Source organism: Sesamum indicum, linkage group LG6 (genome assembly GCF_000512975.1).
Source record: "Sesamum indicum cultivar Zhongzhi No. 13 linkage group LG6, S_indicum_v1.0, whole genome shotgun sequence".
Lineage (NCBI taxonomy): Eukaryota > Viridiplantae > Streptophyta > Magnoliopsida > Lamiales > Pedaliaceae > Sesamum > Sesamum indicum.
The window spans coordinates 22,674,137-22,687,865 of record NC_026150.1 but is presented as its reverse complement, the minus strand read 5'-3'; the positions used below and the strand labels follow the sequence as shown (position 1 = coordinate 22,687,865).

The 13,729-nt window shown below is 30.0% G+C and overlaps 1 protein-coding gene across 1 annotated transcript; it reads right to left on the bottom strand.

Annotated features, from left to right (window-relative positions):
- Nucleotides 1,993-2,746, bottom strand: LOC105165527. The gene has a single exon (XM_011084573.2). The coding sequence runs from the start codon at nucleotides 2,593-2,595 to the stop codon at nucleotides 2,071-2,073; it is 525 nt and encodes a 174-aa protein (XP_011082875.1). The 5' UTR covers nucleotides 2,596-2,746; the 3' UTR covers nucleotides 1,993-2,070.

Here is a 13,729-nt window from a genome sequence, read left to right as displayed (position 1 = left end):
TTAATTGGATCATGTGTAAATCAAATGCAACTTTTAAATTAGCGGAAAAAGGGACTAAAATTACCAAACTTTTAAAATTATATGACTACATCATGAAAATTAATTTTTACAGGACAAAAAATGCTATTTTTCATAAATTACAGGACAAGTTGAATTTTTTAATTAAAATTATGATAAATATTCATCAATTATAATTAAAACATAATTTTTTATATTGATTTTATTTTACTCCAATAATTTTTGCCTCTTTTTTACAACTCCGAGGTGATGACAGCACCGACTGTTCATGCACATAAATACACTCAAAGCGTTCAACCGACGAATGTACAAAGAACTTTGAAGTTGAAACATCGTCTGCGACGACCACACGTGCACGGGGCCTTGATCCGACAATTGAATTGATCATATGCATGCATGCATCTTGAGGTTGTAAGTAAATATACATAGATGGATATAAACACTGTATGTAATTTAAATATATGATCAGATCCGATGGTTGAGAGCTTGTCCTCAAATTCCCCAACATGATTCTCTGTATGGCACACCACCTTATACATATAGACTACAACATTAAACAAATCGACATCTTACGTGTGTGTGTATATATACTGTATTTGATGGTCAAAGCTCACCTGCAGTACGCATGCAATCAACAAAAGATGAACCTATAATCTTATGTAATAACAATGATGGAGGTGGAACAAGCAACCAATATGATTAATTTTTGAGATAATTAAAAATTTGTTTATTACTTTTAAAAAAATGACATGTTTGTTTGTTTTATTTTCAATTTTTCAGTTTTTTGGAACAGTAATTACAGTGAAAATATATTTTATTATACGTATTAAATATAAAATATAAATTAATTAACTAATTTAAATATATTTTTATTTTTGCATTAAAAATCAATATAAAATTAAAGTATATTTTTTCGGCTGAAAACTAAAAATTAAAAATGAAAACACAATAAAAAATTATTAAAATTTGAAATGGGTTAAATTTTGAATTAATTTAGAAAAATATAAAATTTGACCCAAAAGTACCCTAACAACTGAGAGGTACAGAACTATAAATCGAATGGTCGAAATGACATAATTTCACATTAATTATCAATGGTGGCTTTTAAATATTATGATGAATTATTTAAATCAATTCAAAAATATAAATCTTAAATATTATTAATTAATATTTATCATGATTTTAGCAATAATTAATAGCTAATATGACCGTTGTGCGGCCATATAATTCATTAATATTGATCACAATATTTTATTTTTAACTTTAATAATATAACCCTAACAAATTATATTTCTTCGAATGATATTAATGAAATGAGCCCAATATTTGACATTAATACGTCTAAGCCGGTCCCCCTAGTAATTAAGTTATATAGTAGGAAAGAACCTTATAGCTAGGTGCATAACTTTCTTTCTTTTTTTTTTTTTAATATTACTTTCATTAAAACAATGGTATATATATAGTAATTTTGTATTATCCAATTGATGAAATTTTTTGATGGATTAATTTTAATAAATTCGATGCATCAATGACTGTTGAATTATAAGGATATATATGATGATTGATTTATCGTTAATTTTCCCCCTATAGTAATAAGGGTCAGAAAATCCAACCCGATTGAAATCAGAATCATCCATTAAAATTCAGTTATGCCATGCATTCAAATTACTATATATAAAAAAAGAAAAGATTAAATAATTCATTCAAAATTAAGTAAGTATTAATATCGGATAATACAGAACAGGAGAAATAATCTCGACGCCTCTTCTAATTTTCTTTTCCTTGAACCGTTTAATGTGTAAACTCTAGGCATATTACAAAAATATAAATTAAAAATAGAAATAATTATGTAAATTCCCCAAGGATGAAACTCGAAATTATATTTAAAGATCTTCATTTGTATTAAACTAATTAATTGGATTTCGGTTCATATAGAACAATTAAGGTTCTCAATTATTACAATAAGGCAATTAATTTATGAATTATTTGACTAATTAATCATATATAATTTATTCCGAATCATTAATATACATCTCCTAATTAGCTTCTTCACTATTCAATCACACTTGCATTTGTCTCATGCCATAGTGAACCATAATCTTGCTCTTCAAGAGGGCTTCCATAACAAATATGAGAGTAATTCTTGGTCCCGCCAAATTCATGACTCATACCACCCACCATTCCTAGTCCATGGTGGTCCATGTACCACCCCCCCATGCCACCACTAGGTGAACTAGGGATGGTAGTCTCCATATCCATCCAATGAAGATCAAGATCGTCCTGCTGCAACGAGCGATCTAGATCGTTGGATTCATCATTCGACGACTGACAGTCCACAAGATCGTTCTCCCACGTAGTATAATTATGATCATACGCATAGTCATGGCCATTGGAATCAATTTCTGCCTCGAGGGATCGGATCACCTTCGTTAACCTCTCATCGTCGCAGTCATCAACCTGCGTTTCGTCAAGCAGTGACATGAGAAGACTGTGGTTGATCTGTGACAGCTCCAAGTTCTCGAAGCAGTCATGGGTACTGTCCATGTACTCCCAATTTTCGGACACCGTAGAGGCCATACTAATCAAAATTGACCCAAGAAAAGAAAATGGTTTGATGAGAAGAAAGAAAGTAAACTTGGAATGGATATAGATAGAAAAGAAAACCCTAATGGTATTTCCCTCAAGAAATGGAGCCCTTTATATAGGCAAATCGCACTAGGTAGAGAAGAAATGGAGGAGTGAAGTACTAAGTAGTGGCACATGATGATGATCATCTTCTCATTGTCAAATATCTACACACCAATCAAAAAATAATGTGAATTTGCAAATTAAGACAGCCAATCATGTGACCTAGTATTTAAAATAAAGGGACCACTTGCACTAAGGAAGGCTAAGAAATTTAGATAAAATGTCTTTGTCTACCACCAACAAGTAGTCATGACTTTCAAAGGGACCAAAGATAATTCATGTATGGTCTAAACAAGGTAGGAAAAGGTGTCAAAGGGTACAAGGACAGACAATATCTTCAAGATTATGTTAGATCGAATAGCAGCAAAGTTAAGTGAGCAATCAACATACATATTCCCATAAACGAAGAAGATAAAAAGAATTAAAAGTGGAGTGGAGTGGGGTGGGGTGGGTGGGTGAGGTGATGGGATAGATCCAAGAATTATTATTATTTTTTTATTTTTTAATGTGAAGTGACAGCATATATCATTAATTATATGTAGTTATTACAACATGGGAATGGGGTACGTAGGGTAGATTACGAGCCAGAGCATTTTCATCTTTTTTTGTGGATGTGAATTGTACATGTACCTGCATGTTGCGGTTCGCTTTTTAGGCCAAGTCCGTTTATATTAATTCTTATTAATTTCTTTTTTCTGCTTTTCAAAGTTAGGTTTGAAGGCACGAGATTGGAATTATTTGTTTTGTGACAATTACAATATTATAACATCAGATGCTTGCATCTTATGTATATGAATACATGATTTAAAATAAATAATTAAGTCACGCGAATTATTCTATGATTAATTTTGTTACATCTGACATATTTGATTTAGCATCCGTGCACGGAAAATTCCATTTTGTTATTTATTTTTACGTCCCACAAGTTAAACCCTTTATAATTTTGATCTTATTATCTTTAAAATCATTGCAGTATTGCATTCTATAACTTAAAAATATTTGTAATTTTAGTCCTAATAAAATTTTGAGGACAACAACCTTAATTCCTCTCCAAATCAAATTAATGGAGCTCGTGTCATGCTATCATAAATTTAACGAATTAAGTCTTGTGATAAATATTGTAATTTTTTTGGAGTTTTGGGATGTAATGTCGTGAATTCGAAAATAATCGAATCAAAATTATAAAAAGACCAACTTGTGGGACGTAAATAGCAATTTTGTATTTGGGCACAAGCACAATTCAAATTTTTACTTTAAAGTTTTTTATATATGGATAAAATAAAATAATAATAACAATGATTATAATAATATAATAGTTGTTGGTGAGTGGAGGAATATATATAAGGATGGACTACAATTTAGGTCAAGAAGCAAAGTTTTGATATATGCACCTTGGAGAGCAAACATTTGTCAGGTGCCCAATTTTAAGATGCTTAAGAGCTGGAATTCCACATAGCAAATTAAAGTTTGGTCCGATAGTGTGTGTAATGTGTGTATACATAATTGAAAATGCTTTTTTGCAATAATTACCAATATGGTGTCCAATTTTCCGAGCTAAACAAGATTTGGTGCACATTAATTATATTATTGTTGCCCGCCAAAAATTGCCTTTCAAGAAGGCCCTTAGTATAGGAATAATTATACTTTTTGTTTATGAAATTTGATGTAATTATATATAAATTTTTTGTGTTTTGAAAAATTACATTCAACACTCTTAAGGTTTGCTTCGATCTAACAAATAAGTCCATCAATTAGTCAAAATTATTGAATTTGCTGATATGAATAAAAAAACTGAATGAGAATTTATATTTACCATCAATTGACAAATTACTATCTTATTGCAAATCAAACATTTTTTTCGGACTAAACTACCCTTATAACGGTAAAGATATACCTCTTTATATACATTAACAACTGAAGACGTATAAGAGTAATTTGGTCATAAAAAAATTTATTTGACCTGCAATAAGTCAGCAATAAGTCAATCGAGTTAATTAATATAGATTTTTTTTTTGTTGATATCAGTAAATTCGATGAATTTTGACTAATGGATGGACTTATTTGTTAGACAGAAACAAACTTTAGGGTACTAGATGTAATTTTTCAAATCACAGAGGGTTTACGTGTAATTACATGAAACTTCAGGAGAGGGGAAGTGTAATTATCCCCTCATTATATAATAGGTGTAATTACATTCCCATCTCTTGAGGTTTGATTTAATTACACATAGAATTTTTGTGGTTTGAAAAATTATATTTAGTATCTTGAAGTTTGCTTCTTTCTAACAAATAGGTCCCTCCATTAGATAAAATTCACTAAGTTTGTTAATATAAATAAAGAAACTAAATGAGATATTTAATATTAATGACTTGTTAATGACTTATTGCAGGTCAAATATATTTTCTCTGACTAAACTATACTTATAACAGCGAAAATATACTTCCTCATATGCATTAATGTGTATAAATGTATAAGGATAATTTGGTCATATAAAGATTCATTAACCTATAATAATCAATCGGGGATAAATATGTATTTTTATCTATTTTTTGTTATTATTAATAAATTCGATAAATTTTGACTAATAAAACGACTTCTTTGATAGATGGAAGCAAATTTTAAGGATACTAAATGCAATCTTTTAAAGGAATAATTATACTCCTCTCCCCTGAGATTTAGTGTAAATATACGTAGACCCATTGTGGTTTGAAAATTAATTACATTTAGCACCCGTGAAGTTTGCTTCTGTCTAACAAATAAGTCTATCCGTTAGTTAAAATTCACCAAATTTGCTGATATTAATGAAAAAAATGATATCTACCCTTGATTGACTTATTATTGACTTACTGCAGGTCAAATAATATTTTTTAGACTAAGCCACCCTTATAACGGTGAAGATATATTTCTCCACATGTACTAACGTGTGAAAACGTATGAGGGTAGTTTGGTCATAAAAAGATTTATTTGACTTGTAATAAGTCAATAATTATAAGTCAATTTGGGGTAAACATAATTCTTTTTCTAATTTTTTTATTAATATCAATAATTTCGGTGAATTTTGACTAACGGATGCTAGATAGAAACAAACATCAAATGTGCTAAATGTAATTTTTCAAACTATAAAAAATTTAAATGTAATTACACCAAAGTTTTGAGAGGAAAATATAATTATCAGGAGAGAATACTTATCCCTATATAATAATTAAGCTGTGCAACTACACATATTATTAAACATTCCCATATATGAATAATGGGTGGTGAAGAAAACCCACAACCATGTGATATGATCCTTCTTTAGGCCAAATCTTGTCGCTATCAGAATCCCACCTCTTAAAAGTCATCATTATCTCATCTCAGCAATTGCCTCATCTTGAACATATAATAATTACAATTAAGTAAGTAACAATAGTTAATAGCAGAATTTACATTATATAATTGGGTAAACTGCATTATTTGATATTTTTACATTCATGTATCATGATAAATACTTTTCATTAATTAGTAGATATTAATTATGGTCTGGGTCAAATAAATTTTAATTATGATATGTTCCTATTATAGTTGAAAATCAATTTTACTAGATCATTAAAATATATATCAAGTTTTATTGTATACATAAATGGAACAAATATTTAATTAAAATTACTATAACTATGTAAGTATATGTTCTCTTCTCCGTAGCAAACTAAAAAAAATTATGTTTTACCTCTTTTTTTTAGTTAAATGTATTTTTTATTAAATAAATAGTTCAATCGTACAGTACAACAATACTCAATGAGTGGCGTCTCCCTCGACAAGTCAAGGGATACGTACACCAAAGTCTATATAACACACAAGAACTAACAAAGCGAGCTAAAGAAGCACTAAGAATCCTCTGTCTAACATCTTCCACAATGAGTCCAGCAAGTGTGGTCGGTTCTCGCTCAGACTGTTCAAAACATCTCATGTTCCGTTTCTTCCAAATATGATACATACATGAAACCAGTAGTGCACGATAAGCTAGATTAATAATGTGTTATACCTCTTTTAATATATATATTATATATATATGTGTGTTATTGTAGCTTAATAAACGTCTAGATTAAGACTAGTTTTTCCCCTTTTGTAGTTGTGTTAATGAAATAAAATACTCAATTTAATTTTATTCATATAAGTTGCAAAGTCAAAGTTGAACATCTATGTTGCAGTATATGGAAATGCCTGAGATAGCTTCGGACCTTTTCATCGACTCTTTACCTGACCTAGCTGCCAATCCAGCACAGCTTCTTGATCATGATCAGGAGGCAACAATCTAGATTAGACTAGTTTATTTCTTTAGCTAATTAAATGAATAGTTTATTTTGGCGATGAGCATGTTATTAATTAAACTAGTTTGTATTTTCTATTAACTTATTGGTTGTATTAACTAAATTTCTAATTTATTGCATTTTGTATTCAAATTTTTTATTTACTATGATCTATAAATTGATCAAAAGATTTTTAAAATTTATTAATTATCTCAATTTATTAACTAATTGAAAAAAATATAAAAAAATTGCAAAACAACATTTATCACAAATTCGTCCAAAAATAGATCACAATTTTTGTAATGAATTTGTAGTTGTAGCAAAATAGTCACCACAATTTCATCTGAAAATTCGTTAGACTTTTTGTGATGAATTTGAGTTGTCACAAAGTTGTCCCAGACATTCGTCACAAATCGTGGGATGAACTTGCAATGAATATGTGTATGTTATAGAATTCGTGCCACAATTGATTGCAAAATTTTTACAATTATTTGTTGCAGAATAGCCATCGCGAAATGAAATTTTGGTTCCGTCGTACAAATAAATTAATTTGTGACGGATGTTGGGACGGCATTATGAGTTTATCGCGGAAGTTATGACAGGTGCACTTTTTCATCACAACAATTTTGGGACCAGGGTTATTGAAATGAAGTGATGGTCGTCACAATTATTTTATTGGAATAGATTTTCACGGAAATTCATCCCAAAATTTCATTCCAAACAAACTGTTCTTTCGTAGTGCATCATCTATGGAATGTATTTCTAATATTTGTAAAAAAGTAGGAAATATTTATAGAGATCCTTCAAAGATGTCCACGCTTCCACTAGTAGATATGATTTTTTTGTATTAACAAGAATAATTACAGAAGAATAAGAGATCAAACAACTATTATTGAATTGACATTTTGATCTTCTTGATTTTTCCTTGATCTCAAAGACCAAGAAAAAGTATGGGGAGAAGGAGAGAAAATGTGAGTTAGGAATAGAGAGAAGTTGTGCGTGTTGTGGACGGCTAGGTTAGTTTTTGGTATATATACGACCTAATCACATATACACATGGAGTCTTAATCTAGTTAGATTCCAAAACAACCATTCCTATCCATAATATCACCATGTGACTGTGTGGGTTGCTCCTTGAGATCCCCACTCGGCCAGTCCATTTCCACGAGGAGTATGTCCTCCTCGACCTAGTTAAGGCTTAGATAAGGCTTTGGGCTTGTGTTTAACGGATCGAACTTAATTTAGTTAAAATTAAATCAAGCCCATGTCCATTTAAATTTTAATTAAATCAAATTAAAAGCCCAACATTAAAAACTTCATGTATTTTAATCAAATTAAAAGATCCTAGCCCTTTCTCACTTTTAATTTATAAATCAGAACAAGTCCAAATAAATTAATCTAATTAATTTGAGGAGTAACTTAAAATTTCAATTAATCCAATTAATTAAATTTCAAGTCATTAATTGATCGAAATTGAATGATCCAATAATTTAATCCCTCTAAAGTTTAATTTAATTAAACTATTTTATAATTAATTCTAAATTAATATCATCCAATAAAATAATCATCTAATCCAACAGTAAATACAACTAAGCCTTTATTTGTATGTTCCACATGAGAAGATGCATGATTTACAGCACAGAGAAACGCAGCTAACACAAGCAACAATTGCTTTTTTCCGAAATAATACTACCTTGTTACATACAGGAAAAACTGCACTCCAACGTAGTAAACTATTACAACAATGCATGCCACACAATTCATATATACATACAGTTTAATTTACTTCAATCTCCACATCCTCCGCCGTCACAGCCACCACCTCCACCGTCATCACAGCCACCTCCATCGGCTGGTGCCTAGAACCACCATGCCGCCGTCCCTTGCCATGTCGAGATGAGGAGGAGGAGGACGCCGGATGTCGGCCGTCGAGCTGCGACTCCTTTTGCCTCCTCTACTGGAGAGATACACGAGTAGAACACCTGCAGCAAAAGCGCCAACAAAAATGATAACAACTACATACGGTTCCATCTGGTGGGATAATCATATGCTCTAATTCTCTGACAAGTTCTTTTATATGTTGTTAATTAGTACATATCTTCAGGTCAGACTAACTTAGTTCGTGCGTTTTAAAATTGTGGGATGGAAACAAGCACGAAATTTTCTTGGTAAACAGTATTGACTAATTGTTTGTTTATTACTTAGCTTGAGATAAGATCGTCGGCACCCTACACACCGTTTCTTGAATGACTTTCCAGTGACGATTGAAACGGGGAATTTGAATTTTTTATTACATCTGATGGGGTAGTAGTCCCTTGGCAAATAAAAGGACAAAAATGCTCTTCAAATTCCATAAAAATTGTCGGCTGATGAGCCGTTGGATCATTTGACACATGTACATCCAGATTCTGTTACGTGGAGCCATTCCATATGGTATGATAAGCTATAATTATCGCCAACCATAAGCATTTATGGTATCTACAACTAATGCTATTCCGACCCAATTAGCCCTTTCAAATCGAATGCGACCCAATTTTTATAACTTAAGTATCGGAGGGTCTTAGTTGAGGCCATCCCAATTAGCCTAACATATTCTTTGTTTTCAGGATCCACTTACAGAAAGCTCGAAAAGGGAGTTAGCGACCTGACCTTTAAGCGATCCACGGTTACGATTCGGCCTGAATCTAGCGACCTGCATCAACATCTTCTATTTTATATAGGGATAATCTACACTTTTATCTCCTCAAGTTCGGATATAATTATACATAAATTTCTTGTGGTTTAAAAAATTACATCTAGTATTCTTAATTTTTTATTTTTATCTAATAAATAGATCCACATCCGTCAATCAAATGAAGTTACATCTAGGAAATCTTCACTGATTTATCCCCAATTGATTTATTACTGACATATTGTAGGTTTAACAAATTATTTTTCTCATCAAACTATCCTTATACATCTCGCGTGCTAATACATGTGATGTGGTATATCTTATTTTAATATTTAAAAAAAATTATTTGATCTACATTAAGTAGTAATAAGTTAATTTAGAGTACATATAGCATCCATTTAATTTCTTTTATACTGAATTTTGACTAATGAATTAATTTATTTATTAGATAAAACAAATATCATGAATATTAAATATAATTTTTTAAATTATAAAATATATATATATATATATATATATGATTACAGAGGAGGGTGTGTGATTATTCCTTATATGTATTTGGAGCACTCCAGTTAAAGTGAGTCACACAACTGCTATGTTTTGTTGGTTATTTTGCTACAGGAGTTCTACTCTTCTATCTTTACTATAAAACTTGTTTGCTTCTTTAACAAAAATTGTCAACAATTTATGTTGTAATAACAAGATTTTTGTTTCTGAGCTGCAAAAATTAAATTAATCAATATCTATACAATTACTCAGAGATTCAAATAATTTGGTCTCGCCTTTTCGTTTAAAAAAAAACTAATATTAATTTATTAAATTTTTCAACCAAATTTCCATACTATATTTATACTTTACAAGTAACTGAGAGTATTTTTTTTTTGGTATCTCACTTAATTTTGATTTACTATTTATTTTGTTTGGTGTCCCACTTTATAAACACAACGCCTTTTAAGTCCCAATATCGCTATGCGCATGAAGTTTTAAAACTAAAAATGCGTGATTATGAGTTTTACGAGATTAAAAACGACGCATGTTATAGTTATGGTACCAAAAACAAAATTATTATTATTTTATAGGACTAAAAAAATACTTTATTCTAAAATAAAAGAGACAAGTGTCGATGTAATGTACACCATGAGATGTTTGTATAAATTTTCCTCCAGAAAAGTGTCAATACAAATTACAATTATATATATTTATACTTTATAAACAATAAAAAAAATATTTTGCCACAAAAGTCAACTCATTAGTGAAATACAGTAAGAACAAAAGTGCTTTGCAAAAACCAAATTATTTATTTATTTATTAATTGTGTTTGAAGGAGTCCAAAGTCGACGAAATGCGTATCTGTCTGCATATATAAAAGAAAGCCTCAATTTCCACTCGTTTCAGTTCAGATCAGCGATTTTATAAATTCTCATATACATAGACGACAATGTTGTACATCTGCTGCTGTGTGCGCCCCAGACGCCGTAAACATGGCAAACCTCCACCGCCGCCGCCGCCTCCAGCAGCCTATACTTACGGTGGTAAGAAAGGGAAGAAGTCAGCCAAAAAAGGGAAAACCGGCGGCAGCTCTCCAAGTGGTGGTTGTTGCTGTTGTCGCTGTAGTCCGCCGAGTGGGGGAGGAAGCGGCTGCGGAGCGGCTTGTGGCGGCGGATGTGGTGGTTGTGGAGGTTAATTAGATCTTCCCGTGCATGTTTAACTACTTATTGGTGAAAAATCAGTGTCAAGATTGTGATCACTTTGTATTAAAACAACGCACACGCATTTATATATATGAATAAGTACTTTGTTGGCGTGAGCTTCTGATGAAGAATACGACCGGCAAGTGTCGGTATTTATTTTATTTAATTTTACAAGTGTGAAAGACAATATTAATGGTAAAAATACCATTTGATAATTTTAAGATATAATTATTAACGTAATGATTATGCATAAATATTTTGATATTAACGACAAATCACTATGCATTATGCATAACTTCTGGTTTTCCCTCATTTTTGCTAGAGCCGACATTTACAAGATAATTAATTGTCTACTGAATTAGAATTCATATCATTGTGAATGACTATGATTTTAAAAATTATGCAAAATAATACTACCAACTTAAATAAAAAAAATTAAATGTGACAATTTGAATTTTGATCACAATTGATCATTACTTGGCATGATTTTAGTAACGAATAAAATATTTGCTATGATTCTTAGTTATGATCAAAATATTTGTTATAATTTTTTATTTTTTGACTCATATTTTGGCCTTACTTATTGAAACAATAATTAGACCATTGCATAGTAGTGGTTAATTATTAGGAAAAAATTCAATTTACCCCGTGATATAAGAAATGAGTAAAAAAATTTATGTGAAAAAAATAGCAAATTATTCCTGGTATTTTGAAAAATGAAGCAAATTACCCAACTTGCTTCATTTTCCAAAACATAAGAAGTAATTTGCTAGATTTTTTTTCATTGAGATTTTTTGGCTTATTTCACATATCACATGGGGTAAATTGCATTTAATCCCAAATTATTAGGGTAAATTACAGCGAGCTCTCTTGCTGAGGTTTTTCATAATTACCATTACTCTCTCGTTATTTGAAAAATTACAAATAACCCCCTGGTATTAACAATTTTCTAACAAAAAGTTCCTCATGACAATTCATTGTATGAGATATTTATTAAATGATCGTTAATTTTAGAAAGATATAATTATAAAAAAAGATTATATTTCTTTTAACGTCTCTTATTTATATAAGTTGTACGATTTTGAAGAGTTAAACCCAAATTACCCCCTATAAAAATCAAAATAAGTATAAAAATCTCCTAACTAAAGAAAGGGTCCAAAATACACATTAACATTTAGAAAAAGAAGCATTTAACACCGATGATCCATCCATTTTGTTGTTAAATATTTAGACTTTCATAGGATTAGACACTTCTTTTTTAAAACATTAAGATGCAATTTTGTTTTTATTTCTTTTAATTGAAAGGAGTCTTGCTCCTATTTCAATTTTTACAAAAGATAGCTTGAATTTTTGCACCAACACTGTCCAACACCACATGATTCCATTACAAGACAACCTCAACTTTGTTAAATTGAAGTTTCGTGTTCAAAGTTGTGAGGTTAGAAATGAGTTAGAAATTTTCATTGTTGACTTTGTTTCTTTATTTAGGTTTCGTCTCATTATTCAATCATTATTCATTTGCTTCAACGTTACTTATGCATTGACCAACATTTTTCTTCACCTATATTATTATTAGGAAAATTATAACAAGGTATCTGAAATTTGACATAATTATAAATATTTTATCGCTATTAAAAAAATTATCAATATTTTTTAATTTTAATGACTGTCTAATAATTAGCCCAATTCTTTAGTTTTCATTAGGTTTCCATCTATTTTTACTAAAAAAAAATGACTATTGCCTACAATTTTAATAGTTATGAACTAAAAATCGTAGTAAATAATTTTTATTGACCACAGTTAAAAAAAAAATTGATGCAAAAATATAAATTTGCCACCAAGAAAAAGTTATTTGTCATGGCTAAGAGCCATAGTCTAAATATTTGCCATGGTTTTTGGCCTTGACAAATATTTTAACCACCTTTGCAGATACCACGGCCAATAATGGTTGCATGACTGTGGTCAATGACTATTTGCTATCGCTATTTTATTTTTAACCATGAAAATTAGCCATAGTTAAATATTGTAATTCTTGTAGCGTTTATAATAAACTGACAAAAATGTCTTTGTGGACCAAGAATTATAATTTTATTTATTGTTTAGAACTTTATGAATTTTTTTATGAATTAAGGGAATAATTTTTTTTTACAATTTTTCAAAATTTTTCATCCACTTTGTTTTATTTTTTTTTACATATTTTTTATTTTCTTTAGAAAAATATAGTAAGGGCAAACTTATAATTCTGAACCTCAAGTATTACATAATGTCATCAAGTATGAGAGGGTACTTATAATTTTTCAAATAATAGAAAAATATTTATAATTATACTAAATTTCAAGAAATCTCAATGCAATTTATCCTAATTATAATTATTT